General features: G+C 37.1%; 1 protein-coding gene across 14 annotated transcripts in view; it reads left to right on the top strand.

Annotated features, from left to right (window-relative positions):
* Positions 1–26,907, top strand: part of ANK2 (ankyrin 2) — a 773,539-nt gene that overhangs the window by 390,019 nt on the left and 356,613 nt on the right. For 13 of the 14 annotated variants that reach the window (XM_023740209.1, XM_023740206.1, XM_023740202.1 and 10 more), the window contains exon 1: positions 5,056–5,452. The exons of the other annotated variant lie outside the window; for it this stretch is intronic. In XM_023740209.1, the coding sequence (XP_023595977.1) occupies positions 5,369–5,452 (84 nt within the window). In that variant the 5' untranslated portion in view covers positions 5,056–5,368. Of the gene's footprint in view, positions 1–5,055; positions 5,453–26,907 lie in introns of those variants that run through there. 14 annotated transcript variants of the gene reach the window in all.

Genomic DNA, 26,907 nt, shown 5'->3' with positions numbered 1-26,907 from the left:
GCTTTTATATTGTGAACTTTGAAAAACTGTGGTTTTCCCCTTGTTTGCTATCTTTACTTTATATCTTTTTCTCAATAGTGAAAAAGTATATATAAAAGGGAGAAAGTGAAGAATCCTTAGGGAACCTCAAACAAGCTATGTTATTTTTTTTTAATAAGGTAGGCAAGCTTTCTGTGTGCGCATTCTCAGTCAGTCAGAGAAGGGAGACCACCATGGTCAGAACAATTACTACTGGTAATAAAAAGGGAAACAAAGGACTTACTCAGGAACAGAGGCAGGGGGAAAAGGAGAGTGAAGGGAAGCTTCTCTGGGATTGTGGCCTCATAGGTCTATCTGGCATCCCTTTCTGCTCCCCACTCCTAGTCATCCATGCTCTTCTCTTCATCTCTTCTGATCCCTCACTAATTCCTGTGGCATGCTTTCCTAATGTACTAGAGTATTTGCTGCAGGACATAAAATCTACTTCCAATGGTTGGGAGTTTTAATGTATCATTCATATAAAGGGCATCCTGAGGTGGAACTGAGACTGCATTGTTCCTTGAAACATGAGTGTATATGGTGATTATATTAGTTACTGTAGGCTAATGTAATGGAGCCCTGATGGTGCAGTGGTTAAGAGTTTGGCTGCTAACCAAAAGGTCGGCAGTTCAAATCCACCAGCCGCTCCTTGGAAACTCTATGGGGCAGTTCTACTCTATCCTATTGGGTCGCTATGAGTTGGAATCGACTCGACAGCCATGGGTTTGGTTTTGGTTTTTTTGGAATGTTGTAAAAAACAAAGCCATAATCTCAATGACAAAACACTCATGAGGGAATGTTACCCATGTCCAATGTCAGTGGAGGAGGGAATGGGAAGGCGAGGGACTCTGCTCCATAGTCACTCAGGGACGCAGACTTTTTCCAGCCTGTTGCTCTGCCACTCTTTAGGTCATGTCTTCTTCTGTATCCAGCCAACAGATGGGCAAAGAGAGAAGATTACTAGCGGGAGAGTTTTATTAGCTAGATCTGAAAGAGGCATATCTCACTTTCAACTGCATTTCAAGGGCTAGAACTAAGTCAGATGCCTGTACTTAACTATAGCAGAGGCTGGGAAATGTGGTCTAGCTGCATGCCCAAGAGGAGAAGAGAAATGTTCTGGTGGACCACTGTCCAGTCTCTACCTAGTCATTAAGATTCTCCACCACAAGTTGAGTGCAAAAGCCTCTTGAGGGCTTCAGAGAACCAAGCCTTTATTTATAACATTGTTTCTGTGAAAAATGCATTTGTAAACTCCAACTCACAAGTAAACTTTTGGAAAATAACCCATCTCTGAGACATAGCTGCTTAGAGTTCAGGGAACTTTACCCTACTCAAGTAATGTTATGATTAAAAAATAAAAGTTGTTTGTGTTAGATCCTCTAATACTGTATTAACTCTAATGGTTTAATAAAAGAGAGTAGGCATATTATAATTATTATAATCTCCTCTAAAAGTCCATGCCAATAAAATATGCTTAACATGAAACCAATAAAGACGTCTACCTTTTTCCACTTAAATCACTATCACTTGGCTGTGGCTTGTGCTCTTGGCATTTTCCATCTTAGTCTTTGCCCATCTGACAGCACTTTATTAAGTGGCCACTTTTCATTGAAGCCAGCCATCATTTAATAAAAGAACAGTGGCTTAGTTTCAAAAGAGCTTTCACACTGCACCTCATTAACTTTGAGACATTGGACAAGTCACCAAACGTGTTCTTCACTTTAGTGTTCTCACCTTATTGTGATTAATATTAGCTTCTTCCAGTATGGTTGTGATAATCCAATGAAGTCGTTTAATAATTATTGAGTGTTAACATGTGCCAGCATTGTTCTAGGTGCTTGGGATACATCAGTCAGCAGAACAGACAAAGATCTCTGCCTTCCTGGAACTTCCACTGGAGAAGCCTAAAGGGGATTTAAAAAGTATAAAATGTTTTACAAATTTAGAGTATTATTATCACTGCCATCTTACCTACAGCAACTCCAATTTCTCAAATATCTTTAGAAGTCTTATTTAAAATAATGCATAGCTCCTACACATCAGGTAGTACATGTGATCAACTACTAACCTGAAGTTGGCACCTCAGGAGAAAGGCCTGGCGATCTGCTTTTGTAAAACTACAGCCCAATAAACCCTGAGCAGGTCTACTCTTTAACACATGGGGTGGCCATGAGTTGGAATCAACTCAGTGGCAATGTTTTCTAGTTTTTTTTTTTTTCTTTTAATATCAGGAGGTATACAAAATAAAATAAAATCCAGGAAATGAAAATTTTACCCCTTAGAAGTTTAACCATAAATATAAACTAACAGTAAATATTGAAAATGTTTCTCTATTGCTTTTAAAAATAGACCTTGGACCCCTAGTGTATGCCATACACTGTTAGGCTCCATCTGATATACAAAGATAGACGGGCATTAATCTTGCCCTCAAGGAGCTCACATTTCAGTCAAAGGCATGCCCACCAAAAACTGTACTTTGAGGATAGAAAGCAAAGAGTTCCCAGTAGAAAGGCACAGAGAAATTGACTGAAAGCTTCAGAAGAGGAAAAAGATGACTGCCCCCAAACACAACATCATCACATCAGTTGTTGTCCCCTATATGTAGGGTGGAGTCCTGGTGGTGCAGTGGTTAAGAGCTTGGCTGTTAACCAGAAGGTCAGCAGTTTGAATCCACCAGCTGCTCCTTGGAAACCCTATGGCAGCAGTTCTCCTCTGTCTATAGGGTTGCTATGAGACGGAATTGACTCGGCAGCAATAGGTTTGCTTTTGGTGTTGACATGTGTAGGGCATTTATCTGTTATGGATATAGCACTACTACCAACCAGTTGTCATAGAATCAATTCTGACTCATGGTGACCTCATGTGTTTCAGAGTAGAACTGTGCTCCATAGAGTTTTCAGTGACTGATATTTTGGAAGTTGATCCCCATGCCTTTCTTCTGAGGCACCTCTGGGTGAACTTCAGCTTCCAGCCTTTGGTTAGTGGCCAAGAACATTAACTGTTTGCAACTGCCAGGGATTCCATAACACTACTAGCACCTGTTGAATTTATCTCCTTGCTGAGATTCTTACGTTACACTTTGAATATAAATGTTTACAAAATGTAGCTGGTATAGGATTTGTATAGGAATATACTCTGTAAAGGAAGTATAAGAGTTTAAATAATATTCCAGAACAACAGTAAGCTACCAGGAGATTATACAAGACTATTAAAGTTACTGAGTCTGAGTGTTTGGAGCATGCACTGTATTTTTTACATTGAGAGAAGGCACTACTATAAAGGGTTGTCTGACTATATTAAGCAGTTACTAATTAATAAAATATTAAAGTATATTTTAAATACATTTGTTTCCAATTTACAGTGATTAGGTGCCTAACTGGACTACCGAAACTAATTTAACCCATTGATTAAAAAATACATTCTGACTTCAGTTGAGAACGAAGTGTGTCAGTAACACATCTGCCCTGTATATACACTTGCTAGAAAAGCCATCTTCTTTCCTTCTTTTCTGCTTTTGATGGCATAATGTCTTGTTCTGTCTGCTAAAAAAGTGAGTTCCCAACTTTGGCAGACATTTGTGGGTTAGAAACATTTTAAGATAGACCTTTCTGAGTCAAAACTACTTATATTAATAATAATGATAGGGTTAACAATAACAGTAACAAGTTTACATAGACATCTTCAATTTTCAAAGTGCATTTATATACATTGTCTCACTGATTTTATCCTTACTTTATTTTTACATTTAATTATTCCATGCATTGTATTCTGAGTTCCTTTTCTAGGGATAGATGAATGTTTAATGTCTGCATATGTGTATTTTTCCAAACATATTGAGCTGTGGTTGCATCCATGATTTAATATGTTTATACCAACAAATAAAGGCCACCTTGATCCAGTACATGAAACTGGGCTTCTTGTTATATAAAAAAAACCTGTTTTCTTACTAAGAAGAATTCAGGAACTATTATGATAAGCTCCTTGAGAGTAGGGACTGTGTTTTATTCATTAGTCATCAGGGAGAATTAAGATTTCGAAGCTGTATTATGAAGTGTTTTAACCCCGGGACTTTCTTATGATGGTATCACCCATAGTGTCTGATTTATATATTCATATATATTCAATAAACCTTCATTAACCAAAAATCAAACCCATTGCCATCGTGTCGATTCCGACTCATAGTGACCTTATTGGATAGGGTAGAACTGCCACGTAGGGTTTCCAAGGAGTGCCTGGTGAATTCAAACTGCCGACCTTTTGGTTAGCAGCCTGAGCTCTTAACCTCTGCATCACCAGGGCTCCGAACCTTCATTACCCATTGCTGTCAAGTCAATTCCGACTCATAGTGACCCTATAGGACAGAGTAGACCTGCCCCATAGCGCTTTCAAGGAGCGGCTGGTGGATTTGAACTGCTGACCTTTTTGGTTAGCAGCCTGAGCTCTTAAACACTACGCCACCAGGGCCCCCAAAACCTTCATTAGTCATCTTTAATGTACTATGCATCGTGCTCGGTTCTGGGAAATTCAATGATCTTCTCCCATCAAGCGCACCCAAACACACACACACACACACACACATACACTATCCCTGGCCTAAAGAAGCTCATGACCTGTCAAGAAAAGGCAGCTGGATAAACAGTGCTGTTGTGCACTAGTCTTACAGGTGCTCTTTCAGTAGCATAAATGCAAAGAGGAGGCACAGAGGAGGGAGGAGTCTGAGTCACCTGGTTACTGGGGAAGCTGGTCTCAAGGCTTTATGACAGAAGTTATCCTTAAGCTCAGTTTTGAAAAACTGTAATTTGATATCAAGTGAATCACATCTTAAAAAAAATAACTTTCTAGTATTCACTTTGAAAATTTAATAACATCCTATCCCCTAAGTATCCTCTTCACTGGCTAAAATGTACCCATTCGGGCTCAGAGGCACATTCAAGAATGTTACAGTTTTCTCGTTATGTATTGTGTCTGTTCTGTGTTGAAGTACCTGTAGGAAGAAAATGAAGTGCAGGTTTTGTTTGTGGGTTGAGAGCTGATCGAATCGAGGGTGTGTCAAAAACCAACCAGCCGAGTCCCCAAATCGTTCTAGTCCTTGGCATTCTTTTTTCAAGGCTTTCTTCATTGTAACGGGTCCCTGATGGTAATTGGTTGAATCAGATTTAACAATGCAGTCAGATAAACAGTTGTGGCAGCTGCTGCCATGGCAACGTCACCGTCCTCACCCTCCCTGTGCGTGCCTCTTCCCCACCCCTCCTTCTCCTCCTGCTTTCCTCCAGCAAGTGCACGCTCGCTAGTGGTCTGCACAGGCGGCAGGGTTTAATGGCAGAGGTATTTTCTTTCCAAACTGTTCAAAATGATGAACGAAGATGCAGGTCAGAAAAGCGACAGTGGAGAGAAGTTCAATGGCAGTAGCCAGCGGAAAAAAAGACCCAAAAAGGTAAACTGCTGGAATTAGGAATGTCTATATGTAAATGTGTGTGTGTGAGTGTGTAATATCAGTATGACTATAGAAACAGTGGAGCATCATGAGTAACTATAGTCTCTATAGCAGGCAAAGCATTGCTTTTTGAAGAGGCAGGTGCAAACTGCTGCTTTTTGAGAATGTTAAAGGAACCGCTTGGTTCATAATGATACATACACTATCCGTTTGTGAAATGGACAGAGATAAGGTGTGTTCAGCATGTGGATTATTGAAGATGCTGGCTACTGATGGATGCTTCTCATGTTAACTGGGTACAGAGAGATTCATTTTATTTTTAGAATGAGTGAGTTCAAAAGGGAAAATGTTAAGCGAGGTGGATCGTGAAGCAAAAGGAAGATTTTTGGCCAGATGTGTTTGCTCTGTGATGGTCTAGATGGCTAGACAGCAAAAGCCTTTTGGTTCTGTGCGAAGAGTATTCTTCATAAGGAGAAAAGACTGTTGTGACAGGAGAAATATGATCCCCAGAATGATATTTCTTTGGTTAGCTTAGCTCCTCTGCAGTTTTCCCAGATATTAGTGTGATAGCTCTTTCGATGATCAAGACAAGCAGCTAAAGATATTATGGGGTGGAGGGTGTTGGCACACAAAGCAGTCTGTAGCATTTCTTACCCTGGCATACATTCCCACATCCTTGATTTTCATGGAAACGATAGCAGTGAAAAACAGTGGGAAAGATGCAAACTATTCAGCCCCACCCAAAGCCAGCACTTCTTTCTTTACGGCCTGGCTCCTTCTGGTAAACTGTTGCAGCCTCTCAGAGCTCCCTGAGCCCCACCTCTGAAAAAGATGTTTCAAAAATGAATGGCTCTGTAATCCATTTATTTTCTGGGGGCAATAATATGGGTGGGATATAAAATATGATTCTAATGTAAATGGCTTCCACTGTTAGCTGGTTTTGGATTTTGAACAGACAGATTAAAAAAATAATAATCATGAACAAATGAATGTTTTTGTCAGTTTAATAATGTTGGAATTGCATTGTGTCTCAGAATATATATCTGGAGTACTAAAGGTCTCATAATCTAAATAAGGTAAAATAATTTCAAGCCTCTGATATTTAAAAGATCATTGTATCAGCAAACAAGGCAGTCATGTGTTTGTATAGTGCCATGTAATTTGATCAGAGTAGGCATGCCCACATATGACAATTATTTAATAATAGCGTGGAGATAGTGATGCAATCTGATAAAGGCAAAAGGATAATTCAGGGCAGGCAGGGACATTGATAGAATGTCCTTTTGTACCTAGACACTCTTGATCCCATAACCTTTGAGGGTGTTTTTATAGAGTTTTAGCTAATTGATCAACATTAAAAAAAGAAATAAAAAGAAGAGAGAGGGGAGAGGGAAGAGGAGAAAGGAAGGAAGGAAAATTTTTGCTTTAAGTCACGTTATCAACATTCTCTCAATTTCTGTTTTAAGTCCCTGTGCTGCACCAGAAACAATATACCCAGGACTACTAAAGGGCTGGGGAACGTATCTCAGGGAGAATTTAAGCTCTGAGTGATAATACTAAATTCATATCGCCAAAGCCGTTCAAAAGCATATGAGGGAGTGGAGAAGACAAAATCATCATGTATAATAACTATAATATTTTTAAGTCCCATTTTCTTAAATATATTTATTTTAGGAACAAGTCCTTTCCAAACTTGCACCAAAATGATAGCAGTTAATAGCAAATGATGAATGTGTATGCGTGTGTGTTTGTGTTTGTGCATACACTCAGAGGCATACATTAAACGAGCTGTTAAAATACAGTGAACATTGCAGTTAAAAGTTATTTTATCAGAGATGAAAATACCAATTACATGATAAAATAGGGGACACACACACACACACACACACACACACATACACACATACACACACACACGGGAGCACACACAGCCTATAGCTTGTCAAGTCTGAGACATATGTGGGTTTGAATCTCAATTCTACCCTTTAGGGTTTTGTCATCGGGGCATATCATTTAACTTCTCTAATCCAGGTCCTTATTTGTGAAATGTGAATAATTGTATATACATTTTGGTGTTTTGTGAAGACTAGAAATAATGTGTACAAAATTCTTTGAACAGTGTTTAATATATAGTTGATGGCAATAACTTTTAGTTGTTATTATTGTTCCCTTAAGTTTTAAGTTACTGGTTGGAATAAGCCCTGTAGAAAGAGAGCCATATGTCTACTTATATTTTTGAGAGAGACACAAATGATCGAATATAGTATTAGTACTTTGAAAAGACTAGTAATTATTTTCCAAAATGTTAAAAGTTGTATGCTGTAATCGAAAACTTTTTATCTTGTACGACTTTTGAGATTTACGTAAGTGAATCCTAGGTCTTTAGATTACTATCCCACATCACTTTGCACAGCAGGCAACACAAAATTTCATATTTTGAAATTAGTTCATTAAATATGCTTTGATGAGGACATAATAATCAAGAGATCAGCATCCCTAAGAAGCATTAAAATCTGAGAAAAGCAAGAATTGGAGCAAAGTCAATACCACATCATGTGAATTCAGTTGTCTACTTTTCTACTGAAAATTTATATTGAATCCATGGTAGAAATCTATATAAGCATCCAGCATTATGGACCACCAGGCTCACTCTGGCCTGGGTGTAGATCTGTCATCATGTTCCTTGAAAACAGCCTCTGCCTGTAGTAAATATGTAACAGATGGGCCATAACCTGCTTATTTATTCTACACCCACTTAAATGGTTTGTCTGAGGGACAAAAATGGTTCTTCTGCATTCTGTGCCACAAGACTCACACCGTGAGAAAAAAAGCTCAATACGTTTATTTTGTATCAGAATTTTAGTGAGTGCCTTGAGGATAGAAATCCTTTCAGTTTTTCTTCAGAATGTCTGTTCTAGCTCCAGTAACACACCTTGGTTGAATGAACTGGGTTTATTACTCGTTGCAGCGAGGGAAGATTCACGTCTTGGGAAACCATGGGGCATCTCAGTAGAGGGTCTTAGAAAGGACTCATAGGATTTGGGCTTTGACTGAGTGGTATTTGGGGAGGGTCCAAGGAATCAGTCTGGTTTGGGTACTGTCAGAAAGTGGGGACAATTCTATGACTGGATACTTCAAGAAATGTTATGTATGGAGAAGACAGACTAGAATGAGGCTGAAACTAGTTGGTGAAGAAACTGCAATCTTTTACTTAGTGAGAGAGGGAAATATTTGGAATTTTGTGCCTTGGACAAGGTTCATGTTTTATCTGTGCTCATACACGATAGGCGAGTGGTCCTGTTTTTGTCTGAGCTGTTGTGGTCACAAAGTGGCTGTGCCCGATGTTGATGTTCTGTGAAATTGCTTATGTTCAACAGGAGAATACCAAGACTGAGCTAGGAGTGCCAGGCCAGCTTAGAAACACACAGTACCACGCCAGCTCCTAGATGCCAGGGGCTGCTCTTCTCTGTCTCAGACTTGAACATAAAGATACTTTTGGAGAAAGAGATTTATTTATTATTGGATGCTCTTTCATGTCCGAGGAAAATAAATCATAGGTAGTAATGTAGACAAGTATTCATAGAAGACTTCTTCCTCTAATACCTCAATGAAATAGTTTCTTTAGGTCCAGTTAATTCACACAAACAAATATTGGCCAAGGTACAGATTTGGGATTGGTGGTCTGGTGGTGGTTCAGTGGAGAAGAGGAAATGGAGACTGCTCCACTTTTTAACCGGAATCCTGGACTAACAGGAAGCATTGGGACCTATGTGGAATGAATGAATTTAACAGAATTTCTAGCATACTCTAAAATGGACTCAAACATACCAATAATCATGAAGATAGCCCAGGAACAGGCAATATTTCATTCTGTTATACACAGTGTAACCATAAGTTGGAGCCAACTCAATGGCAGCTAACAGCAGCAGCAAATTCCAGACAACTCTATAAAGGTTTCTTAATCTACACAGTATTTTGGCAGATTAGATTAAAATAATCCAAGACCATATTAGTGTGTTGCACTATACACTTCCTTATTTTGTAGCGATAACATGGCAGTGGATTTGATCTAGAACAGGCTGCATGAGCCTTTGATAATTTACATAAATAAAAATGGAAATGCCCATCAATCATCAATCACAGATGACAGAGCTTTTGAAAACCACGAGGTTCTGAGAATTCTTCCAAATCAAGTAAAGAAACAAAGGACTTAATAATTATTTTCCTCATTTGGTAGAATAACTATATAAAGATAAAAATAAAATATAAGCACTATCTCATTTTCAACGAGTAGCAGGATAAAATGGCTCTGTAGGATAATGTGTATCCCTTTTAAGACTCTTTGATCTGGGCCATTGTTTCAAACTATTCAAGAACATTACAAAATATTTTGGTTATGTATATATTTATTGCTGTTTACTTACCACTACCTAAATTGGGAGATTACAGCAGTGCCAGATGTGTGATTGAAGTGTTGCACCATTGAAATGTGAATGCGAGTCATATGAAAAGGTTTGTTTCTACAACAGTCACGGAAAGTATGCTTTTTTATTGGAATCAGGTAGAGATCCAACAACTGAATGATCAAAATAATCTCATAGTCGAGTTAGTTTTGAATTTAATGTTGGTGCCTTATCTAGTTCGATCAAGTCTGGAAGGGCTTGCATACATAAAATTCAGCCTGAATAATATCCTCATTTCTTCAGTTTACCAAGTAACTTATGATTTGCCCTTTTTTACATCAATATATAGCCCAAAATAGCAAGTGTTGCCTGAAGACAGCAATTCCCAATCACTGAAGGTATTCAAGATGACCATCTGTCGGGGATGATAAAATTTTTTATAAGCTAGAAAAAATCCCTTACAACCTAGTGTTCTGTGATTTTCTTTTTATGTCTGTCTCTCTGCTTCTGTCTATCCATCTTTATGGTGTTGATTTTTTTCACTGCTGATTTCTTATGTAAATCATAGCTAATTAATCCTAGAATACCTTTTTTAGAGCAGTGGTTTTCAAAATGCTGTCTGCTGACCACAGCTACCAGAATGACCTGAATTGCCTGCTACAATAATTCAGATTCTTAGAACCCACTTTAGACCTGCTGAATCAGAACTTTTGAGGATTTGTGGCAGGCTCCCAGCTCTTCCTATGCACACCAGAGTTCAGAGCTATTGCCTTAGAATGTGGTCAGCAGACATGAAGCTAAGCTATCTTAGAAAGAAAAATCTCTAATTTTAATTAGATGTGTTAGATTATTACTTGGCTCTGACAGTTATAGTTGTTTCTTTTCTTTTTATGTCTAGATGGCAACAGCAATAAGACAAGAAGATAGAAAGCATTTTTTTCTACCTTACTCTTATTCTTATGTCTATAATCAAAATTGCTTCACATATGGTATCTCATGTAATCTTCAGAATAACTGTCACTAAGTAGTATTATTCCTGTTTTGTAGATGAGGAGCTGGAGGCTCAGAGACTTTTCGCAGGGATGGTAGTGGGGAGTGATAGAAATTTTTCTTATGATTCAACTAATGACATATTTTGAGCCACTTCTCCTATGGAAACCAGGCGCTAAGCTATTCCTCCGTGTCTCTTGCAAAGCATTTATGGGACCTACAGCCCTATCTTCTGCTAAGATGTCCTCTTGATTCTTTCCTCCTATGTTGCTTGCCATCTTGCATTAGTTGATCACATTCTCCAAAATGCTCACTCTGATCTACGGGAATGATATGTAAAGGAGATTTCTTTCTTGGTTTTCTATAATATCCCCCCATGTAGCACTCCCCTTTTCTCTCCTTGTGCTTTCGTTATAGTCTGTGATATGTTGTTGTACATAATTCTATCCATCTATACAGACAATATACTGGACTTTGAAAATCCACAGAAATGGATGGAACCAAAAAATAATTAAACTGTCTTCTTCCTGTAATTTAGGTTTGTTAAATTAAGCTAGCATAAAAAAATGATCCTAGTTTCACAACGTTAGGTCTAATTATTCTCTTGAGAAGCTTTGTTAATATTATATTCTCAATAATTGTTCTCTGAAAGCATCATCATTTTTTTCTAAAATATTTGAAGTTTCTTTTCCTCCTTAGCAAAGATTCTAAAGAGACATGAGATTACATATTGAAACAGATTTAAATTTTTAAATCTGTATTTATGTCTTGTCCTGATTCAGAGCAGACTATAAGTATGCTTTCAGTTTTAATTCTTTCCTTCTTGTATTCTGTTCTAATTCCCGTTGGTAGCAGAAACAAAAAACACGGGCACTGACAGGATTAATCACAACTAAACAGTTACCATCTCAGTTTCCTTTTACTTGGTAGGGAACAGTTTGGATTGGATTGCTACAAAATTAGACAATCTTTTGATAGAAAAAAATTTGATGATTTTATACACAAAAGACCAAGTAAATACTACAGGGCATTTCTTTCTTTCTATTTAAGAATTTAAAAGAAAAAAGGAGGGTCAATTTTAAAAAGCTGGGTTGAGATAGCAAATTATGTCCTAGTTCATGATATAGAGGGTGAGCTTCTATTTAGTCACCAGCCCTGGTTTCTATTCATGTTTTTCTGATAACGCACAATTATCATCTTCTTCTCCAAAACTAATTTGTGTTTGTACTCATTAAGACAAAGATCTTGATTTCTAACATTTGCTTAATTAGTTTCAGTTTCTAAGAATCAACTTGTTTTATTCAATTTAATTTAGGCGTTTCCTCCCAACACATAGAAGACCTCCTTCAATTTAACAATTTTATTGCTAGGTACGTAACACTGTGTTAGGTGCTATGGTGTTGCTGGGCTAAAGTAAATGATCGATACCTTGATAAAGTTTATAATCTGATTGAACAGACAACATTCAAATTCAAGAGAAGAGGAATGAGTAATCCAGAGTAAGTACACCCACTCCTCACTTATCGACAATCTCGTTATCTGATATTCTGTATTTAGCACAATGGTAAAAAATCTACTATCTGACTATTTTGCGCAATATCTAGCAGTAATGAATGCTGAGGTGCGAGGCAAGAGTAACGCTGGTTAAGGTTATGTGTAAAGTTGGCTGGGCCATGATTCTCAGTGGTTTGGCAGTTATGTAATGATGTAATTTGGCAGTTATGTAATGATATAGCCATCTTCCATTTTGTGATCTGATGTGGTCATCCTACATTTTTGCATAATGCTCATATCTGCATAATCACCTGGTCTTTGGAACCTAACCATGTCGATAAGTAAGAAGTGGGTGTATTATGTTGTGCATTGCCAAAAGTGATTCCACAGGAGCAAGGGGAAAGATGAAAGATCAGTGTGATTTTGCTAAGACAGTAAGCTCTATGAGTGGATGAGCACTAGCGCTGAGCCCTGAATTATAACTAATATTTGAGTACAAAGGAAGGGGATACACTGGCATCCCAGATGGGGCAATCTCAGTTGTATAATTTCAAGTCACATTAAAGGTTAAGAAACTGTTGAGGGATTTCTTGTAGCTCATGATAACAAATTGTGGGTGACTCCCTGACATTGTTCTCCTTATGCTCAGAGCCTCAATTAGCTCTAGGCTTATGTTTGGGAGACTGTCCTTGACATTGTTGTCCTTATGCTCTGAGCCTCAGTCAGCTCTAGGCTTATATTTTGGGAACTGCCTTATTTTGGAGACTTATTCTGTGTCCTCCTATAACGCATATCTATTTAATCACTCATGTTATCTATGAAACTTTGCCCCATATATGTTTATGTTTATAAATAATTTCTGTAGTTAATAGTAAATTCCAATAAATAAGCCTATGAATTAACAAAGTATCCCAATTTTTTTGACATTAGCCAAACAGTCAGCCTGCCTTTATCTTAAGAGATATTGATATGGATGACCCAGGACTATAATCTAGAACATTTGTACAGGCACGCATAAGGCTTTGCATATTAGTGGAAAAATGCTTTTTCTCTTTTGGTTATTATTATGTATGCTATATGCTAGCCCACTTTGCGTGTTAGCATAATGTTGAGCTTTCTCTGTGTCTCCTGTTGAACTTCTAGAGCCTTGAAAGTGAGATTCATGACATTTCCTGTCTTTCCAATTCCCCGGTCTCGTCACAGGTTTCTGCACTCAGAAGCTTCTTCGTCCTTCACTGGCAGTCAGAGTGACTCTTGACCAATCATTTTACCTTTTGCTGCCTTTGACTTTCTACCCAATTATAGCCACTGCTACTTCAGGGAGCACTCAAGGTTCAAGAGAAAAGAAGTAAGGGGACATTGTAGAAGTAAAACTATGCAAGCAGAAATAGGTGTTACGGTCTATGTTGATTTTGGGACTTTGAAGATGTAAGTTTAATTACCAAAAATAAAAGTAAAAATAAAAACGCTGGACCATCCTAGTACATTTCAAGTACTAGTAAGTGATACCTTCTTATATCATAAATATTTTGATGTGAATGTTTTAATGCTGATCTTTAACAACATTTTTAACAATAAATATTTCTATGTGGCAAATTGAGCCAGTTTAGGTGGGGATGTTATAACTTTTTAGAAAACAAATATCCTAAAAACTTAAAAAAAAATCAAAACATTATGACGATTATATATGAGAAATTTGTTGTTTTCTGTGTCAAGATTTCAGTTCTCTTTTCATATAGTGCTTATCCCTGAAGATTCCTTTTCTTAGGTGTTCTAAATGTTTGCCCTGAATTCAAAGCATGTGGCAGCAGGGTGTCTTCCTCTCATATTTTATAGCACTGTTCCATTGTAATGATTGCACAAAGGGGTGGCAATAGAATCAATGGCTAGTATTTTATAATGAAAATCAGGAGGGGGAAAAACTTGAATAAGAAGAAACACTTTACATTATTTTAATAGAGCTGTCTTTAGAACTGATGGAAGTTATTCATTCTATTGGCTTATTCAAATTAGTATTAATGTCTCTTTTAATTTTCTCACATTCAGTCAAATCCATATTAGACTGATGCTGTTTAATACAATTGTACAGCTGGCAATGATAGTGTAGTATTTTTCACATAGTTGACACAGTAAGTCATTTTGTTGTTGTTGTTAGGTGCCATAGAGTTGGTTCTGACTCATAGTGACATTGTGTACACCAGAACAAAACACTACCCGGTCCTGGGTCATCCTCACAATCATTGCTATGTTTGAGCCCAATGTTGCAGCCACTGTGTCAATCCATATCATTGAGGGGCTTCCTCTTTTGTGCTGACCCTCTGCTTTACCAAGCATGATATCCTTCTCCAGGGACTGGTCCCTCCTAACATGTCCAAAGTACATGAGATGAAGTCTCATCATCCTCAATTCTAAGGAGCATTCTGGCTGTACTACTTGAAGACAGATATGTTCATTCTTCTGGCAGTCCATGGTATATTCAATATTCTTCATCAACACCATAATTCAAAGGCATCAATTCTTCTTTGGTCTTCCTTTTTCATTGTCTAGCTTTCACATGCATATGAGGCAATTGAAAATACCATGGCTTGGGTCAGGCACATCTTAGTCCTCAAAGTGACATCTTTGCTTTTTAACACTTGAAAGAGGTTTTTGCAGCAGATTTGCCCAATGCAGTGAATCATTTTGGAGTTCTCTTAATTGAGTCACAATCAAAAAACTAGGTCTATATATGAATTTGGTTCATTGGTTATGTTGTTGTCATAAACTGTAATGAGTATATTTACTAATTGTCTATGTAATTTTGGCTTGCATGATCTACCACATACTCTTTGTGTAATAAAGTTGTACAAAAGCTTATATTTAAATGACCACTGAAAATACTTAATAAATAGCCTATAGAAGTTGATTCTGCCTCAGCACGAAGACAAGAGGTTTATCATAATGGGATGTAAAGCATCCTTATAAGTTATTCGTCTTTCCCAGTACTCTGATGTGGCTGTACTGTATGCATCTGGGCCACACAGCATGAAGTGGGGATATGTGGCTGTGACAGAATCAAGGCAAAATTATCGCACTTAGGGTTGTGATTTTTCTGCTAAGTCTCCTGAAGAAAACTGGTACACCCTTCAATATGGCTATTCATTTCCCATCTTCCATAGAAAGTCAAGGTGCTGCTATTTTCCTGGTAATGTTCTATCCTGTGTAGTACAGGGGATGGAGAGGATTGCAGAAATGCCATGTAGGTATCGCTTCTTCCACCCATTTCTGAAGATATGCATAAAAATTTCTGAATTCAGCAGGATAAAATAGAGACTTGATTGAGGTTTACCTGTAGAACATTTTTTTGTGTGCATGGGTAGGGGGGAGGGGTTCAAGGTAGTATCATCAGTTGATGATTTTGAACACATAAATTGGATGTTAGAGTGGAATTTACATTGAAAGGGGTTTGGTTCTCCCAAGCAAGGTACAGGAAAGATGAAGCAAGCAACAGTAGTAAAATGAAGTTCATGTGTAAAATTTTCTTTTTAGAGACTGCACTTTGGGAATTCAGAAATTGGAAACACTTCTATGCACCCTATGATTTATGGTCATGATTATAAAAATCCTTGATATAAATTAACCATTTGTTTTCACCATTTAGGCTATTTTGAAAAACATGTTTGAACAGCATTAATACAATGTAATTAACATTACTATATTCTGAGACTCAGAATAAATCCATGCACTGAGTTTTGGGGATGGGTGTTGAGTGGCTTTGGGTTGAATTACTCGGATGTTTAGGGATAGTGCTAATCTAGCCACCACTATTCCATACAAACCAATTATCTTCATTTTTCTTTAAAGGCATGGAAATTATTCTTAACCACAGACAGTAGCTGATAAAAGCAAGATAGCACTGGAGAATACTGCTAGATGTATGCAAACCCCAACTCATTACCAAAACAAACATACTTTAAAAAATGGATATTCCAAAAGCCTCTGATAATTTTAATAAACAACTACTTAACAAATATTTTAAAATTTGGATTTATACTTCCATTTTGAACAAAATTTGAAAAATCAATCAAACTAGCTTTTTATGTGTCATAAATATGACACATATTTATGTGTCAGGATTATCCCATAATGATCTATCTCCTCGATGTGTAAAGGAATTCTGGCCCTTTTTAGAAGACTCATGTGAGTAGTAACAATGCCAATATAATGAAAGCAAAATGAACATCCTCTATGGCTTTGTGATGATGATTATGTAAATCAAACTTCTTTGAATAAGTTATATTTTATCCAGTAAACCAAACAATGTAATGATAGAAAAATTCTTCATTAGAAAAAATAGTTTATCTATTAGAGCAGTGTTTTTTTCAATGATAATAATAACAAGACATAGTGAATAGAGAGCTTATCATAGTAGGTAATATGCTAGCCACGGTGTTAAGAGTTCTACATAGATTATCTAATTTTATCTGCATAATAATTTAATGATTAGGTACTATATCATCCTCATATTAAAGATGAGAAGACTGATGTCTGCTGTTAGTTGCCATTGAGTCAATCTCAATTCATGGGACCCCATGTGTGCAAAGTAGAAGTGTTCCATAGGGTTTTCAAGGCAGTGACCTTTGGGAAGTAAATCACCACACCTTACTTCCAGCGTGCCTCTGGGTGGGTTTTAATTGCCAAGCTTTTGATTAGTTGCCTGGTATTTAACTTTTTGTGCCACCCAGGGACTCCATGACTGGTGTTTAGAGGGGTTTAAAAAAGTTCTCTGATTGAATCCACATAGCTACTAAAAGATGGAGCCTGGGGACTATCCCAGGTTAAAATGACCACTCTGCCTCTCTCCAAAACCCCTATGCTATGCTGGTAAAACCATGTTTTAAAGAATTAAAATAGGATCAATAATTAAAGAAATAGGGGTTTTCTTTTCCTCCAACACTCATTTCACTATTATACCTTAAATGATTGGTCAATGAATTTGAAAAGCTAGTTTGATCAATTTTTCAAATTTTGTTCAAAATAGAATTATAAATCCAAATATTAAAACATTTGTTAAGTAGTTGTTTATTAAAATTATCAGATGCTTTCAGAATATTCAAGCCAGATGTGATTTCTCACTCTTGGCACTGGAACACTGAAGAATGAAGCTTTATACTTTGGTATTTCCATCTGTACTTCAACTATTTTTGTCCAGTGACTGACACTCTTAACATAGCCTCTTCAATATAAGGGGTGATTTGTTAGTGAGTTCATGTTGCTTGTCCTGATTCAAAAGGTCACTAATCTATCATGTGCTCCATAATCTCATTACACAGCAGGGACCTCTTTCCAGTTGTTAATGAACCAGTAGGAGTGACTGGGCTATTACATTGGGCAATCAGGCATTTGTCTACTGGCCCATGTAGGATCCTACATTTTAAACTGTTTTTTGAGCGAGTAAGAGATCTGTTCCAACTGGATACTCCTCCAGATGGACTGATCCAAAATGGCCTGATTTGTGAAGGTGGTTCTTGAGCACTAGCAACAGGTTATGTGTGGTTAGGGAACTTACATTTACTTTGACAAAATGGCTTGATCAGATAAAGAACTACTGTTAGAATAATTTTCTGAATCACTGGCCTGTGTCCAATGGAAAATTGAAGTTCCTTTCCTTATTGTTTCTTCCCAGTAGTAATTTTAAGGGATGCTTTTTTTTTTTTTAAGCTTATTTGTAATCTATACGCATGTGAAGACAATTAGCTGAATGAATCAGCTTTTCTTTTTCTTTTTTTTCAAATAGGATATCAGGAGATACTTTTTTGAAGCCTGCTTATATGGCAGTGTCAATAGTGGAGAAAAAAATTATATATACAGACACAGAGACACAGATTATTCTGAGTTTTAGACATGACACTATGACACAACTGAAAATGACATAAAATATTTTTCAAAATAAATTATAACCATACACCAATTTATATTCGCCTGTATGTTTGAGTTGTCATTATTGCTGTTGCTGTGGAAATTTCTGTAATAAGCAATCTCTATTTTAAAATCTGAATGCCACTGCACTGATTTTGAATTCTGTCTAAAGCAGGATCATTAATTTGGAAGCCATAAGTTGAATTTCCAAACACTCAAAAAGGCTTCCCTCTCTCCAGGATAGGTTTGGCCATTTTTTGTCTGTGTATGCCAGGATCTATGATGGCAGTCTCATGTCCCAACCCAGGAGTCAAGGGTTATGGGAAGACTGTCATGGTATGGCATAACCTGTAATTTAAATGCCATGTACATTTCAGTTTAATACTTTAAAATCAAAGTAATGTTAGTCTTCACTTTGGGATTTTTACTATTTGAAATCCTTTTTCAAATTTATTTCAAGATATGATTAATGAGTTTGGATCTCATATTCTTTGTAATTGTTAGCTATACAGCTCTTTGTATATTTCTATATGGTGAAATAATCTGTCTCACTGTTTTGTAGTATATTTATATGTGATATTTTCTCTATCTTTTTTTTAATATCCAGAGAAGCCTCATTTTAGATAGAGATTACTAAATACTATATGAATTGCAGAAGTGAACAGTTGCAAATAATTCAATAAACTGAGAATACTTGGTCCAACGTGAGCCTCCTATAATGCTTTTGATACAAATATTTACATCATAGGTATGATTAGTGTTTAATGCAGATATGGCTGGCTATGTCTTTCAATATACTGACTGTTCAACTGATATGAGAATGATCTCGTCCATCTATTCAATGGTAAATGTCTAGTAAACATTCACTGATTATTGGTCCAGTAATTTCAAGATCACATTGCTCAAGTATTTAATAATAGGATTTATATTTTGCTTTTTCTCTCTGTCACTAATTAGATTATATTTCCCCAGGCCTACCATGATGTCAAGTAATTATGTCTGTTGACCCTAAAGTGACCTTGAGGAAATGAGGTGTTTATACCAATTTAGTTGACAATGGAGTGTATTATACCCAAAACCAAACTCATTGTCATCAAATCGATTCGGACTCATAGCGACCACATAGGACAGAGTAGAAATGTTGGATTTGAACTTTTGGTTAGCAGCTGTAGCTCTTAAGCTCTACACCACCAGGGTTTCTGGATTTTATTACAGTTTACCAAAAATTTAAGTTCTACAGTGTGATATCTACTTAGAGTCTAAAATTCTGAAATTAAACATGAAATTTAGTGAAAATATATCCAGTGGTATATACATGTATACACACACACACACACAAACATTATCTTTGGATATTGCCTAATAATGGCAAAAGATACCACAAATTTGCCATGTGCCCTAAATGATAACATTTGCTTATCGTTTAGTAAAGCTCACAAAGCAATACTTGCAGCCAACATTGCAGATACGATAATACTTGGTAGCAAGAAACCAAACCTGTTGCTGTCAAATCAATTCTGACTCATAGTGACCCTGTAGGACAGAGTAGAACTACCCCATAAGGTCCCAAGGTTGTAGTCTTTATGGAAGCAGGCTGTCATATCTTTTTCTCACGGAGCGGCTGGTGGGTTCAAACCACCGACCTTTTGGTTAGCAGCTGAGCACTTAACCACTGCACCACCAAGGCTCCTATATTTGATAATAGGAATTATTAAAATAAGAAATTCTGGGAAAGGTAGATTTCAGCATTGATTTCTCAGAAAATAATATAACAATTCTTGAGTTCACTTTCTTCCATGTGAATGGTTAAGGTTTGTATTTATTTAATGGTGTGTGTATGTCCTTTTCCATTACAAAAAGAATTTTTTTTTTTTTTTTTACCGCAATTGGAAAACATTTAGTCTATTTTTGTGTGGCCATTTTTTCAGTTGGGGGATGACTGAATACCAAATAAACTGTTAACTAGCAATATACACCCATGGCATTAATTACAGATTATTTTTATCAGCTGCCAGCCATAGACACGTATTTTTTGTATTGTAATTTGAACAATACTTGAAAATTAACAATAAAAGTGGAATTCAAAAAATGGAATTATGGCAATTGATATTTTGTCTCTTATGTAAAATATTTCTGATTTTTAAAATTACAAAAGTGATTCAATGTGAATATAGAAGTAAGGCTTAAAAATAAATTTCAGAGCTATTTTTAGTAGACTTTGTATGAAATCATGGTAATTTTCAACTGGATATATTTGAATTTGTTTATGTGGTAATAGGAAGAATACTTTTCTGCTTTTTTATTTCATTTAATGGCTCAAGTGCCACCTTATTTATGGAAAACTCACCACCCACTGATTTTAAATCAATGCTGTCTTCTTTTAGGGTTAACCTCAAACATTGATCTGATATTTTATTTTTCCAAAAACACAACAAAATCATCTTCCTCAGCAGTTATATATAAATGGCTTTTCTCCTATTTGGAAATTTTAGCAACACGATCCAGTTTAAGCTGGATTTTTTTGCATATAAGTGTTAAAGATCTATATTACTCATTTTAGAGAAATTTGCCTTATTCATTCTTTAGTATTTTGAAGCCTTTTAGAGCTCAATGTGACATAAGTCATTTTGCTATGAGTATGATAGAAAACAGTCCCTTCCACCTACCTCAGTGTCTCTGTGAAAACTCAGCTCCCCCAAGAATACTCTGTGTGGCTCACCATGATGATGGGTTTTTGTGCCTGGTTTAATCTTGTTTCCCATATGCAGGTAAGGATATACAGAACAGCAGGCCATTTCAGTCAGAATTCAGCCAGGATTAGTGAGGAGGGGCTCTGCATTACACCATGGCATACAGACACCTTTTGTTTTTCCCGTGACAGAAATCCCCTCCCTTCCCACCTGCCAGCCCAGCTTATCCACATCACCCTAGGAGCTCAATTTGCAGTGGTGAAGCTTGCTGCAGAGTACTAAACTCTCCTCATTTTGAGAAAATCCCAGCTATTTTGCATATTATGGCCTTGTAGGGTTCTTTGAGAAGTAAACTTTAGCTTTTATTTAAAGGCCTTTGACAATTAATTTTCTTGTGCATCTATAGAACCTCTAACAAATGAAAAATTTTACAGTTAAAATTTAAACAAATATAGCAACTCTCAAATTCTACAGGAACATATCAACATCGCCTTTCCTATAATAAGGTAATAATATTTTTATTATGGCAAAATCAATACATATATATATATAAGCTCTCGTGTGTGCGTGTGTGTGTGCGCATAGTTATACACACATGTGAGTGACTTTAATGTGTCATTCATATTAGTTTTTTTGAAAGTGTACACTTTTAGTAGTTCAAAATTCCTAATCCAACAGTCTTTTTAATATGAGGAAACTGAGACCCACGGAAGTCAAGTGCCTCGGCCAAAACCATATAGTAGTTAATGGCAGACACAGGCCTAGAACCCACGTATCCTGACTTCTAGAACAGTGACCTTTCTGTTGCTTTGAGGTCATCTTAAAAAGCAATCCAAGCCTTGTAATGAGAAAGAACACTGAAGTGCTGGTTTTGAAAGAAGTACAGCTTTGGAAATGTCCCTACATGGCTGTATGAAGGAGACTCAGGGTCGTCTCGACAGTGAGGACATGTCATATTTCTAACACCAGGTAATGTATCAAGCTTGCATCTGTAAGGTTATTATGCAAAAACTAATTTCCCGATGTTTACTCATCCAATGTATCATAAGCACTTGTCATACTGGGGCTTCCAAACCAAGCCGTCATCCAGCTCTCATTTGTGAAAGGGGATTATTATACTACAGTCACTACCCTGGTGTCCACCAGGTAATCAGACGGCTTCACCTGGGTTCAGGTATATATTTTATGATACTTTAAGGTCATCTTTAATTGAGACTTTAAAACAAACTAAAAAGGTAGTTTAAATTAAAACATTAGGAGGAAACTATTTATGGGTTTGTTGAATAGTTAACACACATAATTCTTATAAAGGTGCTTGGTTTTACTTAACAGTCTGCGTCTGGTTTTCTTTTTTTTTTAGTCTTTTTTTTAATCTTGATTCATACTACTCCCCCCGACACTTGAGCCTCTTCCTTTTTTTTGTAAACTGAATGCAGAGGCTTCCAGACTCATTCTGCAAGAGCTTGAAGTTCACTTACTACGGTACTCTTATTATGAAGCATTCTTGGTTACTTGTGTGAGCCTTTCATTCACCCATGCCTTCATTAATTCTTCACTCAGTACACATTTATTAAATGTCTTTCAATGCCTAGGCATTGTGTTGGTCATTGAGAATACAAAAATGAGGAAGATATTCCTTGGCCTCAGGAAGTTCAGCCAGGAAGAGAAACCCACAGATGATTATTATATTAAATTAAAAATAAACTGGTGGAAACATACTCAGCCAATTATGGGAGTACAGAAGAGGGCCCTGAGAGGAAGGGGAGGAGGCCAGGCAAGACCTCTTGCCAGAGATGATGACCAAGTTGAGCTTTCCAGAATAAGTAAGAATGAGTCAGGCCATTGAGTGTTTCCATCAGAATGTAGAGTAGGAGCCATGTGTTGAGGAGGTGAAAACAGCCCTGCGTGCCCAGGGCAGGAGGGCACAGCTCAGTAGAGTGTGTGCACTATAGCTAGATCGCCTGCATGGCCACATCCAAGGTGTATAACTTTGGCAAATAACTTCTGCGTGCCTCAGTTTCCATATCTGCAAAAATTGGAATAATTATTACACCTCCCTAGAATGGTTTCTGTGAGAAAGACTCCACCCAGGCTACGTGGTCGAGGTTAGGTGGACCAAGCTTGCTCTCATCTCTATACTGGGCATACAGATCACTGTCTCTCTGGGGTCACTCGGTAATTCCAATGGCTTTTTGAGCATGGCGTTTTGACTATTTAACTCTTGGAACAAATACCAATTAAAGGAATCCTTTGGATAACTATCCCCAGAGGAAATCAAAGCATGTCATCTCTCTCCAAGGCGTTTTATTTTTTATTTCCTTCTCTTCAAGTGGTTTTCCCACGAGTGTTAGAAAGAGGTGAGATTTATAGCCACATCTTTGCAACAAAACACTGTCTGCCTCAGATTAGCAGATAAAAGCCTATCCTTATGTGTGAGTTCTTCTACACAACAAAAGGATTGTAAGATACACAAAAATAGAGGCAATTACTTATGTCCTTACTGGATGTGTTACATATATTAAGTGATGATGGAAATTATTATGAGTATATTGTCTTTGTTATTTTAAAATAATTTGCATACTGGAGGTCCCTGGAGGTCCTTTACATGTATGTTACTCTTGTTTTTTTCTACCTTTTAATATATTGTGAACATCATACAAACAGGTATCTCATAAAAAACTTGGAAAATTTCAACTTTATAACATATGATGAAAAGCAAATAAAAATATATAACATCATTTCAGTAGTGGATTAGAAAAATTCTTAATGGAGCACTTAAGTGTTTTTTCTAGATTGAAAATATGTAGTTTGATATCACAAGAGGATAAAGAGATTGATCAGAAATAACTTGTATGATGGTATGTATATATTACAGAGGAAATGGTGATATGGCTAACAGTTGAAAAAAATGTAGACAATAATGATAATAAACTACTATTTTAGGTTTTAGAGGAACACTAAAAAGGTATAAAGTCAACTCAGGTATGTCAGACTTCACAGATGAAGAAAGTTGGAAATGAGGATCAAAGCCCTGGAAACAGTAAATGATGTAAGCCGATCACAGAAAAGACTTTGTAAAACAAGAAGAAGTGAGAGACAACTGCTGGGGCTTGTAATCAGTGAGGAGAAGAGAAAATCAAGGTCAGGGAGAAATGAAGAAAAGAACATTTATGCCCTAATTAGCCAGCAGTTTGTTACAAAACAGTCTTGCCACCTGGAGAGCAGAATTCAAAATTTATTGGCACAAACCATCAAATTAGCCAAATTAGAGCAGGCCATATTCCAGGTCTCCAGCACAGGCTACAGTGGACAATTAGCACTCCTAACACATCTCAAGAAGACTGAGAGAGAAGGGAAGCGTACTTTAGTAAAGTAAGGAATAATACTAACAGTTGGGTAAAAAGAGCATAAGTTCATGAGAGTAGCATATTGCAATCAGGTTTTAAAACTCAAATAAGATATTTTGTCTTCGGCACAATTATATGATATCTTAAACTGAGTACAGTTGTCCCTTGGTATCCTAGGGGGATTGGTTCCAGGACCCTCTGGATACAAAAATCCTCTGATGCTCAAGTAACATATAAAATGGCGTAGTATTTGCGTATAACCTACACACATCCTCCCGTATACTTTACATCATCTCTACATTACTTATAATACCTAATACAATGTAAATGCTGTGTTAAGAGTAGTTACACAGTACTGTACTGTGAAATGGCGGGAGGCTACAGCAGGGTATGCCTCCAAGTCACTGCACTCCCGTGCGTTCAGCACAGTGCTCAGCGTCTGGCAAATTCACGTTTTGCTTTTTGGAAATTTCTTTTTTTTTTCTGAATATTTTGGATCCATGGTTGGTTGAATCAGTGGATGCGGAACGTACGGATATTTTGCTACCAAATGAAACTAAATATGACAAGAGAAGAGCTGCTCATCTCTTTACTGCACTATTGTTTACGCTAAACTTTTTAATTGAAGGGTAGTGTTTCTCTAACCTTGGGACCACATGTGACTCATTACTCTTTATTTTGAATACCCAGTGTATTTCTCCAACTCACCATTTTTACCTTTACCGCAGTTCCTATTCATTCCTCTTCCTCTCTGTCTTCCTCCAAGGACTGGAGGACTCTATTCAATTTGTAAGTTTTCTGCCAAAGTTCTCTCTTCTTCTGGCTCAACTCTGGTAACCTGCTCTTCCCTTTCATCTTCTTTTCTAGGCATGTGGGCTTTAGAGCTTTACATCATGCTGTGAGTTGATATTATCTCCCTTTGTGAACACTTGACCAGAAGATTCTAACCCATTCCATCCCAAACCCTGCTGGATGTACTGCTCAACCTGTCGCTTCACTCACATGTAGAGGATTGGTCCACACTTCAGTTCGTTCACCATCTTGACTATTTTGTCACTAATCCTGAGTGGACACTGCAGAGAACTGGCATATAAACTCTGCTCTTCATGGCTTTCTGCTCAGAGACACTACATCTTCTATTCTCAAATTAAAATGTAGCTTCTTTATTCATTTTTCTTGTTTTTTAGTATGCTTTCTCTTCTTCTAGACAAAGTTTTCCTGTGTTCTCCACTGAGCATTACTTACTTGCCAATATTGTCACTTTTTAATTTTAAAAATCTCTGCATTGCTAAAGTTCATGAAACTATGAGTCCTAATTAAAGGGTGTCTCTTAGTTTTCTAGGGATACCATAACAAAATATTACAAAGTCAGTGCCTTTTTCTAAAATTGTATTTATTTTGTTGTTGTTGACAATATACACAGCAAAACATACATCAGTTCAACAACTTCTACATGTACAATTCAGTGAGATTGATTACATTCTTCAAGTTATATAATCATTCTCACCCTCCTTTTCTGAGCTGTTACTCCCCCATTAACATAAACTCACTACCCCCTAACTTTCTAATCTAACCGTTCGAGTTACTGTTGTCAGTTTGATCCCGTATAGCTAGATCTTAAAAGAGCATAATACTCCAGGCAGACATTCTTTACTAGTTAAGCTAAACTACTGTTCGGTTTTAAGAAGACTTCAGGGGATATTTTTGGTTTAGTTTTAAAGATTATCTCAGGGCAATAGTTTTGGGGGTTCATCCAGCCTCCATGTCTCCAGAAAACCTGGATTCCATAAGAATTTGAAATGCTGTTCTTCATTTTTTCCCTTTGGTCTATAAAATCTTTGATCAAAATGTTTGATAATGGTAGCCAGGTACCATCCAGGTCTTTTGGTCTCGTGGCAAAGGAGGCAGTTAGTTGTCCATGGAGGCACTTAGCAGTTCATGGAGGCAATTAGCCACATATTCCATTTCCTCCTCCTATTCTTGACTCTCCTTCCTCTGTTGCTCCAGGTAAACAGAGACCTATTATTGTAACTTGCAAACTTTTAAGAGCCCAGGCACTACACAGTGAACTATGAGGTAGAAGAGAGGCACTAAACACATTATTGGGTCAATTAACTGGGATGTCCCATGAAACCATGACCCTAATTTCCCCAAACCAAGGAGACAAATCCCATGAGGTGTTTGGTTGTACATAGGCAGTCTCAGCAGCTACTCTTTTTTTTCTTTTTTGTCCTTGTTTTAAATATGTGTATCACACAACTTTTGCCAATTCAACTTACAAAATGAGTGTCTTTAAAGAATAGAAATTTATTTTCTGACAGTTCTGGAGGCTAGAAGTCTAAATCAGGGTATCAGCCAGGTCCATTACTTCTGAGGGTCTTAAGAGGGGAACTGTTCCATTCCTCTCTCCTAGCTTCTAGTAGCTGCCAGCAATCCTTAATATTCCTTTGCTCCTTGTAGGTATATCTTCATGTGATGTCTTCACACTATGTGTATATCTTTTCTTGTCCTTCTCTTTTATAAGACACCACTCAGAAGGGATTAGGGCCCACCCTACTCCAGTATGATGTCATTAATTTAACTGACAGCATCTGCAAAGAAACTTTCCTCAAACTAGGTCATTTTCTCAGGTA

Source organism: Trichechus manatus, unplaced genomic scaffold (assembly GCF_000243295.1).
Source record: "Trichechus manatus latirostris isolate Lorelei unplaced genomic scaffold, TriManLat1.0 scaffold00150, whole genome shotgun sequence".
NCBI lineage: Eukaryota > Metazoa > Chordata > Mammalia > Sirenia > Trichechidae > Trichechus > Trichechus manatus.
This window is presented reverse-complemented; position numbering and strand designations above follow the sequence as displayed.